Raw genomic sequence first — 22,372 nt, forward strand, 5'->3', positions numbered from 1 at the left:
ATTTGTTCATGAATTTCTTTGGATCTTGGCATGATGTCTAGCTTTTGAGGTGCTTTTGGTCTACTTCTCTGTGTCAGGCAGCTCCTATTTAAGTGATTTCTTGATTGAAACAGGTGTGGCAGTAATCAGGCCTGGGGTGGCTACGGAAATTGAACTCAGGTGTGATACACCACAGTTAGGTTATTTTTAACAAGGGGGCAATTACTTTTTCACACAGGGCAATGTAGGTTTGGATTTTTTTTCTCCGTAAATAATAAAAACCATCATTTAAAAACTGCATTTTGTGTTTACTTGTGTTATATTTGACTAATGGTTAAATGTGTTTGATGATCAGAAACATTTTGTGTGACAAACATGCAAAAGAATAAGAAATCAGGAAGTGGGCAAATAGTTTTTCCCACCACTGTATATACTGTACGAATACCAGTAATGGCGCATTGCACGATAAAGTGTACTGAATACACTTGACTTGAGCATTCATAGATTTTATACTCTTTTTCTGTATGTTTATCATTCATTTGCTCAGAGGTTGATGTTCTTGCAGCTTACTGACCAGCTCTTCTTCTCTCCACCCTAGCGACCCGCTTCTTCTCTTCTTTCATCGGCATCTTTTTGCATTAAAACTGATTAAGTCACTGTTCGTGTTGCAATTACTTAGTACGTTTTCCTTAATTTTTCACTTAAGCTGGCACTTAAGTCTTCAATATGCCTCAAGAATGATATAAAATATGAAGAGGTAGAGGAAGTGACAACAAAAGCGGTAGGGAATGTGAACGGCGACAGTACACATGTGCTGCATGGCCGCTGCTGAGAGTTTATTCTATAATAAAATAAAATAAAAATAAAAAGAGGAATAACCTTGGAGGTCATTCATCACCCAAAAGCGGATAGTAAACGTCATGTAGTATATGTATACCAAAGTTCAGGTCAACAGATCAAACGGTTTGAGAGCTACTGGTGATTCAAAATCCTGGACAGACAAACAGACAGCCATGGTAGGGTATTAAATAAAAAGATTTACAGTGCACCTGGAAAGTATTCACAGCACATCACTTTTTCCACATTTTGTTATGTTACAGCCTTATTCCAAAATGGTTTAAATTCATTTTTTCCCTCAGAATTCTACACACAACACTCCATCATGACAACGTGAAAAAAGTTTACTTGAGATTTTTTCAAATTTATAAAGAATAAAAAAACTGAGAAATCACATGTACATAAGTATTCACAGCCTTTGCTCAATACTTTGTCGATGCACCTTTGGCAGCAATTACAGCCTCAAGTCTTTTTGAATATGATGCCACAAGCTTGGCACACCTATCCTTGGCCAATTTCGCCCATTCCTCTTTGCAGCACCTCTCATGCTCCATCAGGTTGGATGGGAAGCGTCGGTGAACAGCCATTTTAAGATCTCTCCAGAGATGTCCAAGCGGATTCAAGTCTGGGCTCTGGGTGGGCCACTCAAGGACATTCACAGAGTTGTCCTGAAGCCACTCCTTTGATGTCTTGGCTGTGTGCTTAGGGTCGTTGTCCTGCTGAAAGATGAACCATTGCCCCAGTCTGAGGTCAAGAGCGCTCTGGAGCAGGTTTTCATCCAGGATGTCTCTTTACATTGCTGCAGTCATCTTTCCCTTTATCCTGACTAGTCTCTCAGTACCTGACACTGAAAAACATCCCCACAGCATGATGCTGCCACCACCATGCTTCACTGTAGGGATGGTATTGGCCTGGTAATGAGAGGTGCCTGGTTTCCTCCAAACGGAAGGAATCACACCGGCAATCACACCAAAGAGTTCAATCTTTGTCTCATCAGACCAGAGAATTTTGTTTCTCATGGTCTGAGAGTCCTTCAGGTGCCTTTTGGCAAACTCCAGGCGGGCTGCCATGTGCTTTTTACTAAGGAGAGGCTTCCGTCGGGCCACTCTACCATACAGGCCTGATTGGTGGATTGCTGCAGAGATGGTTGTCCTTTTGGAAGATTCTCCTCTCTCCACAGAGGACCTCTGGAGCTCTGACAGAGTGACTATCAGGTTCTTGGTCACCTCCCTGACTAAGGCCCTTCTCCCCCAATCGCTCAGTTTAGATGGCCAGCCAGCTCTAAGAAGAATCCTGGTGGTTTTGAACTTCTTCCATTTACGGAAAATGGAGGCCACTGTGCTCATTGGGACCTTCAAAGCAGCAGAAAATTTTCTGTAACCTTCCCCAGATTTGTGCCTCGAGACAATCCTGTCTCGGAGGTCTACAGACAATTCCTTTGACTTCATGCTCGGTTTCTGAACTGTCAACTGTGGGACCTTATATAGACAGGTGTGTGCCTTTACAAATCATGTCCAATCAACTGAATTTACCACAGGTGGACTCCAATTAAGCTACAGAAACATCTAAAGGATGATCAGGGGAAACAGGATGCACCTGAGCTCAATTTTGACCTTCATGGCAAAGGCTGTAAATACTTATGTACAGGTGCTGGTCATTAAATTAGAATATCATGACAAAGTTGATTTATTTCAGTAATTCCATTAAAAAAGTGAAACTTGTATATTAGATTCATTCATGACACACAGACTGATGTATTTCAAATGTTTATTTCTTTTCATTTTGATGATTATTACTGACAACTAATGAAAGTCCCAAATTCAGTATCTTGGAAAATTAGAGTATCAATTAAGACCAATGCAAAAAAAGGATTTTTAGAAATGTTGGCCAACTGAAAGATATGAACATGAAAAGTATGAGCATGTACAGCACTCCATATTTAGTTGGGGCTCCTTTGGCCTGGATTACTGCAGCAATGCGGCGTGGCATGGAGTCGATCAGTCCTGTGGCACTGCTCAGGTGTTATGAGAGCCCATGTTGCTCTGATAGTGGCCTTCAGCTTTTCTGAATTGTTGGGTCTGGCGTACTGCATCTTTCTCTTCACAATACCCCATAGATTTTCTATGGTGTTAAGGTCAGGCGAGTTTGCTGGCCAATCAAGAACAGGGATACCATGGTCCTTAAACCAGGTACTGGTAGCTTTGGCACTATGTGCAGGTGCCAGGTCCTGTTAGAAAATGAAATCTGCATCTCCATAAAGTTCGTCAGCATCAGGAAACATGAAGTGCTCTAAAACTTCCTGGTAGACGGCTGCGTTGAACTTGGACCTCAGAAAACACAATGGACCAACACCAGCAGATGACATGGCACCCCAAACCATCACTGACTGTGGAAACTTTACACTGGACTTCAAGCAACGTGGATTCTGTGCCTCTCCTGCAGACTCTGGGACCTTGATTTCCAAAGGAAATACAAAATTTACTTTCATCAGAGAACATAACTTTGGACCACTCAGCAGCAGTCCAGTCATTTTTGTCTTTAGCCCAGGCGAGATGATTCTGACGCTGTCTCTTGTTCAAGAGTGGCTTGACACAAGGAATGCGTCAGCTGAAACCCATGTCTTGCATACGTCTGTGCGTGGTGGTTCTTGAAGCACTAACTCCAGCTACAGTCCACTCTTTGTGAATCTCCCCCATAGTTTTGAATGGGTTTTGTTTCACAATCCTCTCCAGGGTGCGGTTATCCCTATTGCTTGTACACTTTTTTCTACCACATCTTGTCCTTCCCTTCGCCTCTCTATTAATGTGCTTGGACAGAGAGCTCTGTGAACAGCCAGCCTCTTTAGCAATGACCTTTTGTGTCTTGCCCTCCTTGTGCAAGGTGTCAATGTTCGTCTTTTGGACAACTGTCAAGTCAGCAGTCTTCCCCATGATTGTGTAGCCTACAGAACTAGACTGAGAGACCATTTAAAGGCTTTTGCAGGTGTTTTGAGTTAATTAGCTGATTAGAGTGTATTCTAATTTTCCGAGATACTGAATTTGGGACTTTCATTAGTTGTCAGTTATAATCATCAAAATTAAAATCAATAAACATTTGAAATACATCAGTCTGTGTGTAATGAATGAATCTAATATACAAGTTTCACTTTTTTAATGGAATTACTGAAATAAATCAACTTTGTCATGATATTCTAATTTTATGACCAGCACCTGTACATGTGCTTTCTCAATTTTTTTATTTTGAATAAATTTGTAAAAATCTCAAGTAAACTTTTGTCACGTTGTCATTATGGGGTGTTGTATGTAGAATTCTAAGGAAAAAAATTAATTTAATCTATTTTGGAATAAGGCTGTAACATAACAAAATGTGGAAAAAGTGATGCGCTGTGAATACTTTCCGGATGCACTATATATGTGTATATATTACGTGATGTTTTTCTGTACTCGTTTCAATATTGTGTTATGTTCTGTTTTCACCCTATACTAAAATGATTATTTTACACTTAATAAGGATACACTGAACTTGTAAGTTGAAACTGGCAAAATAATTTTTTGAAGAAAAACCATAAACACAGTAATCTTTAAAGGGTGTTTTACAAAGGCAACTTGCCAATATGTTGGATATGCCTATTATTACTTGTTAAAGTCAACAGAGACTAAGTTTGGACTTTTAATTTTATCCTGTACATAGTAACTGAAGGCACGCAAAAAAGTAGCATTAAATTTGGGAAAGCCTACCTTTCCGACGGATTTAATCTCTTTGTCTTTAATATCAGATGCATTTAACATAGGGGCTCCACTCCACGATGACCCTACAATCCACCAACGGCCCACCTGGTCAGCAGTCAGTAGGCTGTCAAGTGTTACTCGCAAACAAACATCACTTCCACTGGCATTATTGTGAATCTGTTAAAAAAAAAAAAAAACACACACACAAGGATTAATGCATTTTTTGTAAAATATTCAATAAACAGATTAACAAAAATGTACTGTGAAAAAGGTACTTAAGAGTAAAATATTACACTCCAAATAAACAATATTCAAAGGCTGTAGTGCCCTCTGCTGTTCGCACTTGGTATTTTAAGGAGTTTTAATATAAGACTGAAATTACATTGAATTATTAGTTCTTTGAAAATTGGGATACAAAAATGGTCATTCTGATGGTAAAACTCAGCAAGGAAGTTCAAAATCTTGCAGAAAATTACTGTCTTTTTATAAAGTAATATTTATATTATATAATTTAGTTTATTATCTAAAACTGTTATTCTGAGGCAAGTGCTATATTTTTAAATATAACTGCTGGTTTGTGACACATCTGTACAGAAATAACAGGCAATTAAAGCTGCATCAAAAAAAATGTAATAAAAATATTAAAAAGAACGTGCATATTTTGCAACTCACTTAAGGTAAGAAAGAAAGGAAACATCAAATTACAAAATATAAACACTATATATTAAAGTCAATATTTAAAAAAAAAAATTGCTTTAACCCAGTGGGGTTGGCAAACTAGAGCTTGTAGGCCAACTGTAGCCCGCAAATATTTTTTTCTTGGCCTGTGGTGTTGTTTTTTCCTCACCTTTCTCCATAATAGTGCAACATCACTTACAACAACTTGTGTATAATTCTTTGTTGCATCTATTGGATGTCAATATCACCGTAAAACACAACTTACATTTGAACGGTAAACACCTAGAATTCCATGATGTCAAAAAAAACACACAGATCGATTCGGAAGTTTGGAAATTTAAAGAAAAATAGTCAGAAAAATACTCTGTGATGCCTGTAGAGAAAATTATATTTGCCTGGTATGCCAAGAAACTATTGCGGTAATTAAAGAAATCAAGAAGACAGGGCATTAAAAAACAACGCATTAAGCAAAGCTATCAGAATACAAAGGAAACGAGTGGAGGGAAAAATTCAAACAACTAAAAAAATTACTTTCAGCACAACAACCCCTACATAGAAGAAAACATGAAAAAATGGGAAGACAGTCAGAGCTGGATGTCAAGTATGACATCTTGTTGCTGCAGCTGGTAAGCCCTTCACTGAAGAGGAGTTTATTAAGCAGTGTATGCAAGAGACTGTGAAGGAGGTGTACCCAGAGAAATGGTACTCGCTCCAGTTGGCGAGTTTTCCATCAAGAACAGTTAGCAGACGATCACTTGCAGCATCTAAAAAGTTCAACAGTACAGAGATGTGTTAATTAATCCATTGCACTTGATGAGAGTACTTACATAGTGGACATATTTGGTGATGTTTTTATGAAGTACAGATAAATCGTTCAACATCATTAAGGAACTAGCTACTGTGACAGGCAGCCACAGCCATTACCTGGCCGGGACACAAGCTGGATGGAAGGACTGGGGAAGAGAATATTGGCAGGGCACTACCTTACCCAGAGATGCTAGAGGGCAGCATCTAGTGGGTGGATGTGGCACCATGGATTCCCGCAGGGCATGCTTGGAGCTGGAGTTTGGTGCAACCCTGTTTGGTTCCGTAGGGTCCGCCAGGGGGAGCTGCCCTCTAGCATTCCTGGGGAAGGTAGTGTGCCTATTCTCTCTCCCCCAGTCCTTCCATCCAGCTGCCGTCCCAGCCAGGTAATGGCCGTAGCCACCCGTCACACTACCTTTCATAGTTTGAAAGGTAATGTAACTGGAGAAGAACTGTTCCTGTGTGTGTAAAACACTTGAGCAATTTGATTTAAAATTGGAGAACCTAAAATAGGTTACAGCCAATGACACTAAAAACATGGCAGGAAAGAAAACTGGCACAATGAGTAGAATATAAAAAAAAATTGCATCCCATCAATGTCAAAACTTCTCAGTCTTGAAGATGTAATAAGAGTAGACAAATCTATTGTAAATTTCTTTCATTCATATGCACTAAATTCCAGACACTTTTTTTTTTGGTGGGGGAGTGATCCTAACTCACTGTACAGTGGTGTACCATATCATACCAAAGAGATGTGACTGAGAAGAGGCTATTATTAAGGAGACATTTTGAACTCCTCTCTGAACTTCGAATGTTCATGACAGAAAAAGGAAAACCTGCCAAAGAGATATCTGATTCTGCATGGCTTTGGAAGTTGTCCTTTTTCACTAATCTTACCTAGCACATCAATGAGTTACATTCCAGACTACTCCAGGGAACTGGAAAAGTCATCTGTGATATGTACAGCAGTGTCAAGGCATTTGAGATGTGTCTGTCAGTATTCAAAGAACACATGTCAGGGAAACTGGATCATCCCCCAGTCTGGGCAGAACTCTAAAAGAAGCTCATTACAAGTGTTGTGCAAAAGATTAAATTGTTGTAGGAGACGTTTACGCAGAGATTTCAGCAAACTTGCAGATATCATAAGGCACTTTCAAAATCTTATTGGCCTAACTATTAATTCAGCACTATTTGCTCATCAGTTGGAGCTCACTGATATGCAAAGTAGCAATGCTTTGAAAGACAAATACAAAAAATGTGATCCTGTTACATTTTACAAGGAATTTTCTTTCAACAGTTTTACTACTCTGAAAGCAAGGGCATTAGGTTTTATTACCATGTATGGAGGCACATACACCTGTGAACAGGCATTCTAATGGATGAGAACTACAAATTCAAGGTTGAGATCCAACCTCTTAGGGTATTGGGATCCAGACACAGACCACAGGGTAAGTAACCCCGTATTGGTCTCTCCAAAAATCTCTTAAAGCAGCAACCTAAACTTTTCCTACATGGTTTCCCATTCAAGTACTGGTGAGGCCTGAACATGCTTAGCTTCAGGTGGATTACCTGTTGTGAAATGCAAGTGTTATGGCTGCTGGCTAATAAAAGATTGAAACAGTGCTGGTAAGGTGCGTTCCGCATGCTGTTTCAGTTACCTGCCTTGATGTGACCCTCACTTCCCAGCTCTCAACTTTTTTTTTTTTAATTATTTTGCCACAACAGTATACGTGAACAGAAGATGACGATTACCAATATCCTCTGTAATTTCCGCAGTCTATCCACTGGCTCTGGATCATAGCCTGGAATTTTCCTGATGTCATTGTTCTTCAGCGCAAGCAGTGTCTCCAGCATAAAGCGCACCTGTGGAAAGCAGAGCAGGGTGGCATTGTTGGGAAAGCTCTGTGGGAGGTAAACACTCAAAAAAATCTGTAAGTACCTTAACAAAAGGCTAGTGATGCAGTTTGTTCACATTTATAACTAACAATGAAAAACAATTCAGGGTGTTTTTGCTTCAAAAAGCAAATGCATCAATTTGTACAACACTTTTTTCTTAGGTGTTTCTTAAAATATAAAGAATAATTTTCCAAGTAAATGTTTCTAGCAGGTGTCCCAGTTCTTTTTTTTTTTCACCAAAATGCAATACACATACTCATACATGCTATGTTACATGTAAAACAGAAGCAATAGATTAAGTTTTAAAATATCTGATTTCTCTTGTCTTACATGGATACCTTTATGTGTCTCAGCCTCTCTGTTGAGTCAGTCTCTAGCATATCTTTTCCACTTTCTGACTACCATCAATTGTTGAAGGGCCCAATTACTTCCTGTAAAAACATCATTCGTATTTTGGCACAAACTTCCCATCTTTTGAAGTGACTCTGAGCATTCCCCTTACTCCTTTCCTCTGTATCCTCATGAGTCTCAAACTCTCTTGCCCAACACTTCCCTTCTTGATTGTGTTTGAGCAAGCAGCAACCAAAGCAAAACTAATCAATCAGACCAAAGCCAAACTGACAAATCAGATCACACCAAGGAACCGGACACACACAGTAGCGTTGTATTACATAGTGCAAGATATAGGTATATAAACATATGTGTATCTTGGAAAAAAAAGTAAAATAAATGCTTTAAATCTGCAGTTCTTTAATTCAGTTCTTATATCTTATTTTAATTATAATAACAATTATTTTAACAAGTATCTATTTATTTACTGAAAACCATAAATCTATATGATGGAACAGACTCAATCTCCCTGGGAACCTCCACAACATACTACTAATTTAACTCTAGCACAATGCTAAAAAGACACAATAACATATGAATTATAAATGCCACAAGATCATTCTAAGGACTTGGATTCACTTCCCTATTGAGTAATGTTCCATGTTTAACATGCAAACTTTCTTATTCTACCTTTAATTCTGTTCCTAAAATGTATATGGCTGGGCTGCTTCTTAATTTTCAGTGCAGTGGTGCCAGTATAGGTTTCAGTTTTTTGTTTTTTTTTTTGGGGGGACAGACTAAGCTGGTTAAGAAAATGAATGGATGGATAACACTTGAAGAAGAAAAAAAAATCTTCACCTTAATATGACCCTTTTATTATAGCAAACAAGTTTTTAAAGTAATCACTGCTACTTCACTCTGACCTTTTAATAAGGCTACTTGCATTGGAAACAGTGAAAAAACAAAAACAAACTCTAAAGTGAAAAATATCAATGATTGATGTATTTTCGACATAGTCAAAGCAAATAAAAATGTAATTGCAGGATGAGATGCTCCTTAGATAAAAATGAAATACATGTTCCAACCTCCACCTTATTCAAAGACAATATCTGCTTGCAAAATATTGTTTTAATTTGTTTTAATTTAGAAGAATCTTTTTTACTTTCGGTAGGAAAGAAATCACATGAGTGATTTGTGCTGTTTTTTTTTTTGTTTTTTTTTAGCAGACATTCCCTAATCTTTGCCAATAACCCGCTAAATGCTGACTTTTCGTTTGCACTCTAACACCTATTGGCTACATTGGGAGATTAAATATTGTTCTTATTTAGTTAAAAACCTTAAATCTTCATGAATTGCTTAAAGTACAAAATGTGATGGCATACCTTAAGAAGGCACTTCCCAATTGCATTCCGCGTAAATGAATAATTGAAAAAAATGTTTACAAAATGTTACATTAACGTACATACATATATACACACATATATTATATATATACCAGTAACGGCAGACTGCACGATAACGTGCAGGGAATACACTTGACTTATCGTTTCCATCCTCTTTTGCTGCACGTTTAGCATTCGTTTGCTCAGAGATTGATGCGCTTGCTGCTTCCTGAGCAGGTCTTCTTTTCTCCACCCGAGTGGCCCGCTTCTTCTATTCTTTCGATGGCTTCTTTACCCATTAAAACTGATTAAGTTAGTTTTTGTGTTGCAAAACTTGCATTGTTCTTAATTTTTCACTTAAGCTGGCACTTAAGTCTTCAATCTGCCTCAAGAATGATTAAAGATATGAAGAGGTAGGGGAAGTGACTGTGAAGGTGGTAGGGAATGAGAACAGCACCAGTACATGTGCGCCGCATGGCCACCCTGCTGGCTGCTGCTGAGAGTTTATTCTACAGTAAAATAAAATAAAAATAAAAAGAGTAATAAAAATCATCACCCTGAAAGCGGATAGTAGACGACACGTAGTATATGTGTACCAGGTGATTTAAAATCCTGGACAGACAAACGAACAGCCACAGTAGCGTATTATATAAAAAGACACAAGTAACGGCACACTGCAAAATAATGTGCAGTGAATACACTTGACTTGTGCATTCCTAGTTTTCATACTCTTTCTCTGTACGTTTGCCATTCGTTTGCTCAGAGGTTGATGCGCTGGCTGCTTCCTGAGCAGCTCTTCTTTTCTCCACCCTAGCAGCCTGCTTCTTCGCTTATTTTGTGGGCATCGTTTTCGTTAAAACTGATTAAGTCAGTGTTTGTGTTACAATTACTTAGTATGCTTCTTTCATTTTTCACTTAAGCTGGCACTTAAGTCTTCAATCTGCCTCAAGAGTGATTTAAGATATGAAGAGGTAGGGGAAGTGACAGCGAAGGTGGTAGGGATGAGAACAATGCCCGCACGCATGCACCACACAGCTGCCCTGCTGGCCACTGCCGGGAGTTAATTCTACAATAAAATAAAAATAAAAAGAGGAATAACCTTAGAGGTCAATCATCATCCTGAAAGCGGACAGTAGAGGTCACATAGTATATGTGTACCAAATTTCAGGTCAGTAGGTCAAACGGTTTGCATGGCAATCAGTTACATAAGTTTTTGATAAAAATAAATGCTGAATTCCACAAAGAATGTTTTAGTGCAATTTTATAGCAATTATGCAACTTAAAGTCACATCTTTTGTAATATTTTCCCAAACCCACCAATGATATAATTTTGGGTTCGAAATCAATTTATAATTATAACTAAGCCAGTCTGCCTCACTGCAAATGATTATGAAAGCCTACTTGACTGAACTAGTGACTCTGATTTGAAACAGAAGTAAGAGTAACTCCCATTAAATAATTTTTGGGCTAGCTTACTAGAACTCCCCAATGCGTCAAAATGAGCAATTCAAGTATTATTGCCTTTTACCAGAACTTGTTTGTGTGAGAGTAAATTTTTGTATCATGCTGCAACAAAAAGAATGTATAGGAATAGACTTAATGCTACTCAAGATAAAATGATTCACAATTGTACCTGAAATTAAAAGAATATGTGATTCTAACATGCAGAAATACAGATCTCGTTAAAAAATGGCTTTTGCTTCTTTTCAAAAATATAATGGATTGTTTTTGTATTTTACATATTAAAATTTTAAGTACAACTGCAATTTTTAGCTTTTTCTTATAATTTCTAAGTACGTTTTGATTCCTCTTAAACACTTGAGCATCTTTTATGTATTTTTTAACGCAAATAACCATCAATATAAGTATTCCATAATTATATTACAAATTGAAAAGTGTTTCATAAGGAAAAAGTTAGAGAAACACTGCCTTAGGATAAAATTAGAACATTATCACGAATGAGAAGAAGAAATATTTCCTGTTATATTGATTGAAGTTAAAGTTATTAACGTCAAACTGAGTTTCAACAATTCTTCTGTCACTGTATATTAACATATATATTACTGCTTGAACAATTAAAAAGACAGGTTATGAGCAAAATCACTTTTCTTGGAATGTTACATATTGGCTACAAGACTGTTACATAATACAATAAGGATTCATACCCTTGGCTGTTCTTGCATTCTGGGTGCCAAACTTCCTGCTTTGCACTGGATTTCAGAAATGATCTCCTTAAGGGCTAATGGATCATCTTTCCTCAGTGAAAATCCAACATTTTTTAGCAAGAACAAAATCAGTTCTATATCCTTCTCTGTGAAAGTCTTCAGAAGTTTCTTAAGAATGTCAAACATTAGCACACAATGCACAATATTAAAATTGTACATATGTGCTATCATGGCAAGAAGATTGTCACTTTCTTTTCCTTCACTGGAACTCAGATGAAAAACATCAAACCTACGGACAATAGTTTCTAAAAAATGTGCGCCAACCTAAAAAAGAGCAATATTCAATAAAATTCACATAGTTCCCAGCAAAATAAAAAATAACATAACTATCTTTTAAGACAGGTTTTTATGTCAAACATTTTTTAATAAATAAATTCATGCACTGGGCATGGACAATAATGTAAAAGTTTTTTTTTTAGAAAATGCATAAACCTTCTAAGCTGGAAATGAAAGAATATAAAAATAAATACAACAAGCCATTATATAATATATCTAAACTGGATCGTCTGCTCCTCTTCACCATTAACAATTATGCAGATTTAGCTATCACAAACAGTTTTTTCAAAATGCATGTTACATTCCTTGTATACTTATTGAAGTTAAAGTTGGAAGTCATATTCATGCAGACAATGATGTTTTATATTATTGTGCTTGATAAGGAAATCCATCCTATTTTGAAATCTTTTATTAACTGAATATAGATTTAAGGTACTGTATCTCAGCAGTTTCCACAGTAAAACTGTAAAAACTTAGTACACCATCTAATCTTAGCGCTGGGTGATTCCTTTCGAGATCAGAGCTTATGCTTGTATTTGAGCCGTTAAGCAACAATTGAGACTAGAATATTTCATATTTTAAATATTTAAGATTATATTATTGAAATTCAGACATTTTCACACATGTTCATTGAATATTAATTCTGGAGGAACAAGTCACGGGTGTCAAACTTAACAGCCTGGATGACCAGGTTTTCTTTTCAGTCATTTTCTTATTTAATAACTAATTACTGATGAGAAGGAAACATGGTTCTTTTGTCTTAATTTAAACTGACTTTATTTTTAAGATTCTGAGGCCTTAAATTATTTCCTTTTTACTAAGTTGGTTACTATTATGGAAAGTGACATGAATGAAAACCTGCAGCCACTGCAGCGTTCCAGGATTTGCAGAGGTGTCAAAACTCAGTAAGTTACTATTTATTAAACTTTAATACATAAGCAAAACTTGTTGTTCAATTCTCATATCCTGAGTTCAATATCAATTGATCATGTGAAAAAAAAAAATCCTATGATGCACTTTTTCTTTTTGTGTTTCTTAACTTTTTCCTTTTGCTCATGGAACTATGCAGCCTCTCATTTCAGGTTTATGTGCGGTCAAGAGCACATTTGACAAACTAGGACTGAAATAAGAATTTAGTCAAAAGTGACAAGTAGTTATAGGTGAAGTTTCTTCTACAATAGTGCAAATGTTAGAAGTATGCCATTTATTAGAATACAGAAAGAAAGGATTTTCCAAAGCATCTCCAACAAAAATATATTTCATCCTTATTCTCCCAGAAAACATAAAAAAAACAAAATCCCAGTTATTAACAATAAATATTACAACAATACAGTACTGTATCAAGTCCCCATCTCCAATATGTAAAAAAAATAAATTGTTGGAGAGTATTACATGTAAATAAAGTACCTTCTTATTAAACTATATTAAGCAAAATAAATGGTAACTGAATGAATTCATTTACCTCCATTCCAACAGTGTGATGAAGAATACTTATAAGTAGTATATGCTCCATCAGCAAACGGGTAGGCATCAAATTAGGAATTACACAGCTCACCAACAGAACATCTGTTAGCGTGTCATTCATGTCTTTTCGACTGTGTGCCATGTAAAGCTCCTCAAATTGACTGCAGATAGAAGCAATATTGGCTTCGCTCAATCTACAGAAACAATGAAAGAAATACCAAGAATATTGAAGATTTCTTAATTATGTATAGTTTTACTTACTGTAATTAAAAACAATCAAACCACAATGCATGGAAAAAACAAACTTAATTTGTAATTTTCAGTGACAGCATGAAATTGCTTTCAAGCATGTGTCGAATGCGTTTACAGTAATATTACAACAAAAACGTATACACAATTAGTGTAGGTGTTCAATAAAAAAGTAAGCAAATATGACCACTTTTTGTCAGTGCCAGTTTGACTGATAAAGACTGATTTCTGAGACAGTGGTGGAAACACAAATACGGCAATGATAAACGGGCAATCTTAAGAAATACATGAAACCACAATGGTGTCTCAATGCTGGGCAAAGTCATTTAACTAACTTGGGCTGCCATTCAAGAGAATTGTTCTCAAGAATTACCAACACAGTTCTTGAAAATATGAGTGGTTTAACAATCAAAATACTACACATTTAAAAATTATTCCCAACTCCTGAAACAGGTTGCCAGTAAAACTTAACTTTTGTGTTGCATATGTTACTGCTGTTGCCTTTCTATAGTAAAGCTGCTTATAAATTACCTGTTTATCAGACCATTCACACTTCTTTTAAGTCTTTCAAGCTCTTCTCTTCTTTTCGAATCAACTGTCTCAGCTGACCTCTGAAGATGAGGAGGAATGTATTTTTCAGTTGTGCCTTCCTGTCCTGAATTCTTTGGAAAAAACAGCAACAAAATATCCTAATGAAGTTATTATTTTCTCCTCTATTGTAGAGTATTCATACAGTACTAGAAACATTAGTAAGGTAGCAGATATATTATGTTAAAACTAAATGATTACTAGAATACACAAGTGCTTCATAAGAAATAAAAACTTCCTAAAATAATTGAAATACCTATTAAATGGAATACCATAAGCAACAATTGTAGTTTAACACTTTTTAAATTCAAATATAAACAATATATGCCATGTGAACAGGTGTGTCCAAAATGTTGTATGGAACTGTATACTGTATGTATTCAAATTTGATACTCAAATTTCAAGAAAAATTGGAAAAATTAGGGTGTTCTAAAACATTTATATGCATGCATACACATACATACAAAATTTGGCTTTTTACACAAGCTCTTTAAATAAGTAAATAACAAAATTGTTTATATCACTGTATATATAAACACACACAAAACATACACACATACATGCATATACACACACACATATATACATTGTGAAAAACCAGGCTGGACGCAGACAGACACTAAGACAACCAAGTCCCAAAACGCACACATTTATTTTGTTTCTTCTTCCTGCACAACACACACAGTGCAAAAACCCCAATAAACTCAGCTCAGTTCTTTTACTTCTCTTCTTCTTTTCTTATTCTTTTGCTGCCTCCACTCATCTCCTCAAAAGCTTCATCTTTTGCCTCCTGACTCTGGCTCCCTGAATGGAGCGAGGCGGTCCCTTTTATGTTGCACCTGGATGTCCTCCAGGTGCACCCTGATGAACTTCCTGGTGTGGCAGAAGTGCTGCATGAGCACCTAGAGACACTCCAGGTGCATTTTGTTCCTGTTCGAGCAGCACTTCCTAGTGTCATTGAAATGCTGCCATCCAGGGCTCCGGGATTGTCCAGGCATTGTTGGGGATTGATTGGGGATCCGGGATTGTCTCCAGGGCAGAGCTTCCAAGCTCCAAATCCGGAGCCCTGATGTAACAGGCGCTGACGGCCCTTCCCTTCTCCAGGCATCCCAGCCACAATATACATACATATATAGTATACATACATAAACATATTCACACACATATATACATACATATATACATACATACATATACACTGGTGTGAAAAACTATTTGCCCCCTTCCTGATTTCTTATTCTTTTGCATGTTTGTCACACAAAATGTTTCTGATCATCAAACACATTTAACCATTAGTCAAATATAACACAAAATGCAGTTTTTAAATGATGGTTTTTATTATTTAGGGAGAAAAAAAATCCAAACCTACATGGCCCTGTGTGAAAAAGTAATTGCCCCTTGTTAAAAATAACCTAACTGTGTGTATCACACCTGAGTTCAATTTCCGTAGCCACCCCAGGCCTGATTACTGCCACACCTGTTTCAATCAAGAAATCACTTAAATAGGAGCTGCCTGACACAGAGAAGTAGACCAAAAGCACCTCAAAAGCTAGACATCATGCCAAGATCCAAAGAAATTCAGGAACAAATGAGAACAGAAGTAATTGAGATCTATCAGTCTGGTAAAGGTTATGAAGCCATTTCTAAAGCTTTGGGACTCCAGCGAACCACAGTGAGAGCCATTATCCACAAATGGCAAAAACATGGAACAGTGGTGAACCTTCCCAGATGTGGCTGGCCGACCAAAATTACCCCAAGAGCGCAGAGACGACTCATCAGAGAGGTCACAAAAGACCCCAGGACAACGTCTAAAGAACTGCAGGCCTCACTTGCCTCAATTAAGGTCAGTGTTCACGACTCCACCATAAGAAAGAGACTGGGCATAAACGGCCTGCATGGCAGATTTCCAAGACGCAAACCACTGTTAAGCAAAAAGAACATTAGGGCTCGTCTCAATTTTGCTAAGAAACATCTCAATGATTGCTAAGACTTTTGGGAAAATACCTTGTGGACTGATGAGACAAAAGTTGAACTTTCTGGAAGGCAAATGTCCCGTTACATCTGGCGTAAAAGGAACACAGCGTTTCAGAAAAAGAACATCATACCAACAGTAAAATATGGTGGTGGTTGTGTGATGGTCTGGGGTTGTTTTGCTGCTTCAGGACCTGGAAGGCTTGCTGTGATAGATGTAACCATGAATTCTACTGTCTACCAAAAAATCCTGAAGGAGAATGTCCGGCCATCTGTTCGTCAACTCAAGCTGAAGCGATCTTGGGTGCTGCAACAGGACAATGACCCAAAACACACCAGCAAATCCACCTCTGAATGGCTGAAGAAAAACAAAATGAAGACTTTGGAGTGGCCTAGTCAAAGTCCTGACCTGAATCCAATTGAGAAGCTATGGCATGACCTTAAAAAGGCGGTTCATGCTAGAAAACCCTCAAATAAAGCTGAATTACAACAATTCTGCAAAGATGAGTGGGCCAAAATTCCTCCACAGCACTGTAAAAGACTCATTGCAAGTTATCGCAAACGCTTGATTGCAGTTATTGCTGCTAAGGGTGGCCCAACGAGTTATTAGGTTCAGGGGGCAATTACTTTTCACACAGGGCCATGTAGGTTTGGATTTTTTCTCCCTAAATAATAAAACCATCATTTAAAAACTGCATTTTGTGTTTACTTGTGTTATATTTGACTAATGGTTAAATGTGTTTGATGATCAGAAACATTTTGTGTGACAAACATGCAAAAGAATAAGAAATCAGGAAGGGGGCAAATAGTTTTTCACACCACTGTATATACATACTGTGGCATCCGGCCGGGCTCCAGGAGACACCCTGGACACCCAGGAGGACCGGAGGAGGGCTTGTACCTCCTCCAGACCACGAGGAGGCATCCGCCCAGGTTATGTTGGGGGCCACAGGTAAAGGGCTTGGAAGCCCAGCCCTGTAGAGACCCGTGGCCACCGCCAGGCGGCGCCCCGGTGCCTGAATATCCCTGGAGCCCAGCACTTCCGCCACACCAGGAAGTGCTGGGGGGAAGACGACAGGGGACACCCGGACGGCTTCCGGGTGCGCAGCTGGCACCTTTGCCACACTGGGGCGTGTCTATGGAGGAGTGCCGGGAAGCAACTGGAGCCCATCCGGGTTCCTATTTAAGGGGCCGCCTCCCTTCAGTCGATAGCGGAAGTCGGATGGAAGAGAGACGAGCTGGAGAGAGGATTGGAGAAAGGCACAAGGACTGCGAGGTCTGGATATTTGGGGGAACGGTGCAGGAGGCACTGGGGAGTGCACGTGACTAATTGTAAATAAACCGTGTGTGGTGGAACTGACGATGTCCGTCTGTGTGTTTCCGGGTCCGAGTCCACAATACATACATACATATATATATACATATATATATATATATATATATATATATATATATATATATATATATATATATATATACACACACACATATATATATATCACTGTCCGAATAGTAATTATGTGGTGACATAGGAGCATTTCTGCTTCTGTCCGTTTACAGTCCGTCTCGTTTTCATGACGCTATCGTTTCCTCTCACGATGTCTTCTCAACCTTTCTCCAATCTCGCAGGTTGCTTTGTAGCAATCCAAAGAGTAAGGCAATATACACGGAGCAATGGTTATAAAAGGGGGACACAGGTATCCATGCTCTTTAAAGCATAAATAGGGATCACTTCACTGACATGTGAGCAAGCCATGGTACAACTGTGAGATGCGCAGCACTCGCCGGCTACAACGTAACAATAATAATTTCCGGAATGTGCTGTTACGTTGTCATTCATTTCACCCACTGTCTTTCTTTCATTCATATGTTATGTAGGCACGTACCTTTTATCTTCGGCAATCTCATTCTCTAACCAGGCCTCAGGAGCTAACCAGTGTAATACTGTCTACCATCCCTTTCGTTATTTCGGCACATTGTTGACATCTGTGAGTAACAACAACGTACTAAACTGGAAGGTGGTTTACGCATGCATACATACATACACACAGTGCATCCGGAAAGTATTTACAGCGCATCAGTTTTTCCACATTCAGGGAGAAGAATAGGATCAGACCCAGAAGAAAGTACCAAAACTGGAAAAGACGTCACTGGAGATTTTTTACTCCCCCACCACGCTAGATAGCAGCAGCCCCAGATATTGGTACCCAGTGGGAAGCCAGCAGAGCATGCTGGGAAATGTAGGCCGGTAGAGCAGCCCTGCTGGGGTCACTGGGTGCCACAAGAGGGCACTGCAGGCAGACACACACCCTACTGTAATGGGCTCCTGTTCGACCCGGAAGTACTTCCATCAGGCAGTGGCCCTGGCACTGGAAATACTCCCGGGTCCTTAATAAAAGGGGCCACACTCCCTTACTCAGGCAAATCACAGCTGGGAGGACATGAAGCAACACTTGTTTGGAGGGCAGTGTGATGGTGGTGGTGGTAGTGACAGAAAGGTATTGTGGAAAGAGAAAACTTGTGTCTTTGTGCTTTTTGCAACTTTGTGGAAGAAGTGGTTTAATAAATACACTCACACACACCACTGTATATACTGTACGAATACCAGTAACGGCGCACTGCACGATAACGTGTACTGAATACACTTGACTTGAGCATTCATAGTTCTCATACTGTTTTTCTGTACGTTTATCATTCATTTGCTCAGGGGTTGATGTTCTTGCTGCTTACTGACCAGCTCTTCTTCTCTCCACCCAAGCAACCCGCTTCTTCTCTTCTTTCATCTGCATCTTTTTGCATTAAAAACTGATTAAGTCACTGTTCGTGTTGCAATTACTTAGTACGTTTTCCTTAATTTTTCACTTAAGCTGGCACTTAAGTCTTCAATATGCCTCAAGAATGATATAAAATATGAAGAGGTAGGGTAAGTGACAGCGAACGTGGTAGGGAATGTGAACGGCGACAGTACACATGTGCTGCATGGCCGCCCTGCTGGCCGCTGCTGAGAGTTTATTCTACAATAAAATAAAATAAAAATAAAAAGAGGAATAACCTTGGAGGTCATTCATCACCCAAAAGCGGATAGTAAATGTCATGTAGTATATGTACTGTATACCAAAGTTCAGTTCAACAGATCAAATGGTTTGAGAGCTACTGGTGATTCAAAATCCTGGACCGACAAACAGACAGCCATGGCAGGGTATTAAATAAAAAGTTTTACATTGCATCCAGAAAGTGTTCACAGCGGATCACTTTTTCCACATTTTGTTATGTTACAGTCTTATTCCAAAATGAATTAAATTTATTTTTTTTCCCTCAGAATTCTACACACAAACCCCATAATGACAATGTGAAAAAAGTTTACTTGAGATTTTTGCAAAGTTATTAAAAATAAAATAACTGAGAAATCACATGTACATAAGTATTCACAGCCTTTGCTCAATACTTTGTCGATGCACCTTTGTCAGCAATTACAGCCTCAAATCTTTTTGAATATGATGCCACAAGCTTGGCACATCTATCCTTGGCCAGTTTCACCCATTCCTCTTTGCAGCACCTCTCAAGCTCCATCAGGTTGGATGGAAAGCGTTGGTGCACAGCCATTTTAAGATCTCTCCAGAGATGTTCAATTGGATTCAAGTCTGGGCCACTCAAGGACATTCACTGAAGCCACTCGTTTGATATCTTGGCTGTGTGCTTACACATACACAACACACATAATGACAAAAAATAAAGCTAAATAAGTACATAGTATGTGCAATAAATAAATATATATTTTTTTACATTTACATACACAAACACACACACTGCAGATCATGTCCAGTGAATAGCCGGAAATGGTAAAAAGATAAATAATAAATGACCAGAAGTTAAAAAAAAAAAAGTTTAAGCTACCAAAAACTGAAGGATAATGACATTTTTTTAATACAAAAAGGTATTTTCTAAGGAACAAGTAACAGGTTAACAATTTACTGCTTTTCTGCAGCAATAAATGTTAATTAAGTCTTGAAGGTTGATGCAAACAATTCCTGCAGGTATCCAGACATTTGTGGATTACTTATAAATGCTCTGTCTGTATGACTGTAGAGCTGGAATAAATTCTGTTAAAAGGGTGTAGCAATATTTGGCAAATACTGCACTGTAGTCTGCTACCATAATGGAGAGCAAAAGGTCATTAAAAGGAAGACATAAAGACCATTATTGCCCTTTCAAATGTAAGCATTTCCTTTAGAGAAATTGTAAAGGAAGCTAAGGTGTCAGTGCGTATAGTTTCCAACAAAAACTTGGAAACTGGAGAAAATTACAACAGGATCTGGTCTGGAAGATTCAAACCACAAAAAAGAAAGAAATCAGGAGGAAATCAGTGCAACCAGAGGAACCCCACGAGAACATGTGAAAAATATGTAAACTCCACGCAGGGTGCACCCGAGACGCGAACCCCTGTCTCTTGTTGCGAGGCAGCAGTGCTACCCCTGCGCTATTGTGACACAAAAAAGACCTGAACTACGCTAGTGTGACACAAAAAAGAACTGAACTACGCTAGTCTGAGTAGCCTTTTCGGAGTCCGTGCCTATTTTTTATTCTAAAAATGTGTCACCTACCATTTCAATATCTTCACTTTCTCCTTGGGCACTAAGAAAGCCCTTGCTTTCTTCCTGTTCACATGTTGTCGTTAGAATGTTCTGCTCTTCTTCTGATGGAACTGAATCTTCCTGCTTAGATTCTTCCCATTCGTCAACATCAGATTCCCCCGTCTCCTCAGTCTCTGACAGTTCTGACTCCTCAGGGTCAGATTTCATTTCCGAATCCTCAGACTCTTTCTGGTTGTAGTCGTCACCCACAAGTTCATTCAGTGTCCCACCGATCGCCTCAGTTTCCTCATCGCTCTCGTACAGCCCCGAACCGGCAGCCCCCGGTTCCAGGATCCCCAAGACGTAGTCCAGACCGTCTGCCGTGAAAGACTGGGGCAGGCTCTTTTTGTTCTTGCGCCTGTTCAGTCCTAGCTGTTTTTCCAGCCTTTTGATTTCCCTATCCTCTTCAGCATTAGCTTCCAGGAGCGCCTGTCTCCTCGTTTCGAGTAATCGCCCTCCACTTTTTTTCTTCGGCTTCTGCTGCTCATCCCTCTTACTACTCTCCAATTTCGTGCTTTTCTTCTGACCCTTCTCTACCGGGTTTACAGCTTTACCTTTAACTTTGCTGCGCATCAACTCGGATGATGTCGGAATGCTCTTTTCCGCCACATTGAATTCTTTTCGTAGTGGCGATCTCGCCTTTCCTTGCTTTTTCAACACCGTCTCCACCGCGTTAATGCTTCCCGTGCGCTTACCTTCGCAGTACGTTTTCCTTTTTATCTTTTTTGCTTTTCTTTTCTCTCTTCTTAACTCTTTCCTGCTTTTCTTCTTGACACTGAACCTGGAGGTTCTCTTGAAAGTTTCCTCCTCATCCCCGACACCTCCAGATTTTCCTTCTTTTCTTATAAACTCCTCCACTGACTCGGTAAGCTTTCGCAGAACATCAACATGTTTCTTTCCCTTCCGATTGTGCTGAAATTTTCTTTTCATGGCAGCCCCGATCTTCACGTAACAACGCAAAAGAACAATTCCAGTTTGTACACAAATAAAACATTAACGACAGATTTCACCAGTGCCTGAAAGCATGCAACTCAAAGGGCGCCGCCATGTTTGTAACAACAGGAAATAAGAAACTGTAAAGCTCCGCCCTTTCCGCTATGTGAGATTAACCTCTAACTGTACACTCTTCATTCATTCGTTCATAATGATTATTCGGTGTGCTACTGCCATCTATAGTGCAGTTGGAAACATCGTAAACGAAGACCCTTTCTAGCAGTATATTTCTGCCTTTACCTTTCTTTTCGTTTTAAATTTAAAAACGGAGATGGTTTTAAATTCTTTCGTTTTAAATAAAAACTTCTCAGAGCCGAATTATGTCTCACAAACAAATTAGA

The 22,372-nt window shown here is 38.7% G+C and overlaps 1 protein-coding gene across 1 annotated transcript in view; it reads right to left on the reverse strand.

Moving 5' to 3' along the window:
- Positions 1 to 22,110, reverse strand: part of nom1 (nucleolar protein with MIF4G domain 1) — a 45,482-nt gene extending 23,372 nt beyond the window's left edge. The window contains exons 1-6 of the mRNA XM_039753617.1: positions 21,009 to 22,110; positions 14,380 to 14,510; positions 13,598 to 13,793; positions 11,800 to 12,123; positions 7,779 to 7,889; positions 4,554 to 4,721 (exon numbers count right to left, since the gene is read on the reverse strand). Coding sequence (XP_039609551.1) covers positions 4,554 to 4,721; positions 7,779 to 7,889; positions 11,800 to 12,123; positions 13,598 to 13,793; positions 14,380 to 14,510; positions 21,009 to 21,968 — 1,890 coding nt within the window. The 5' untranslated portion in view covers positions 21,969 to 22,110. The remainder of the gene's footprint in view (positions 1 to 4,553; positions 4,722 to 7,778; positions 7,890 to 11,799; positions 12,124 to 13,597; positions 13,794 to 14,379; positions 14,511 to 21,008) is intronic.
- Positions 22,111 to 22,372: the final 262 nt, after the last annotated feature.

This window comes from Polypterus senegalus, chromosome 5 (genome assembly GCF_016835505.1).
Source record: "Polypterus senegalus isolate Bchr_013 chromosome 5, ASM1683550v1, whole genome shotgun sequence".
NCBI lineage: Eukaryota > Metazoa > Chordata > Cladistia > Polypteriformes > Polypteridae > Polypterus > Polypterus senegalus.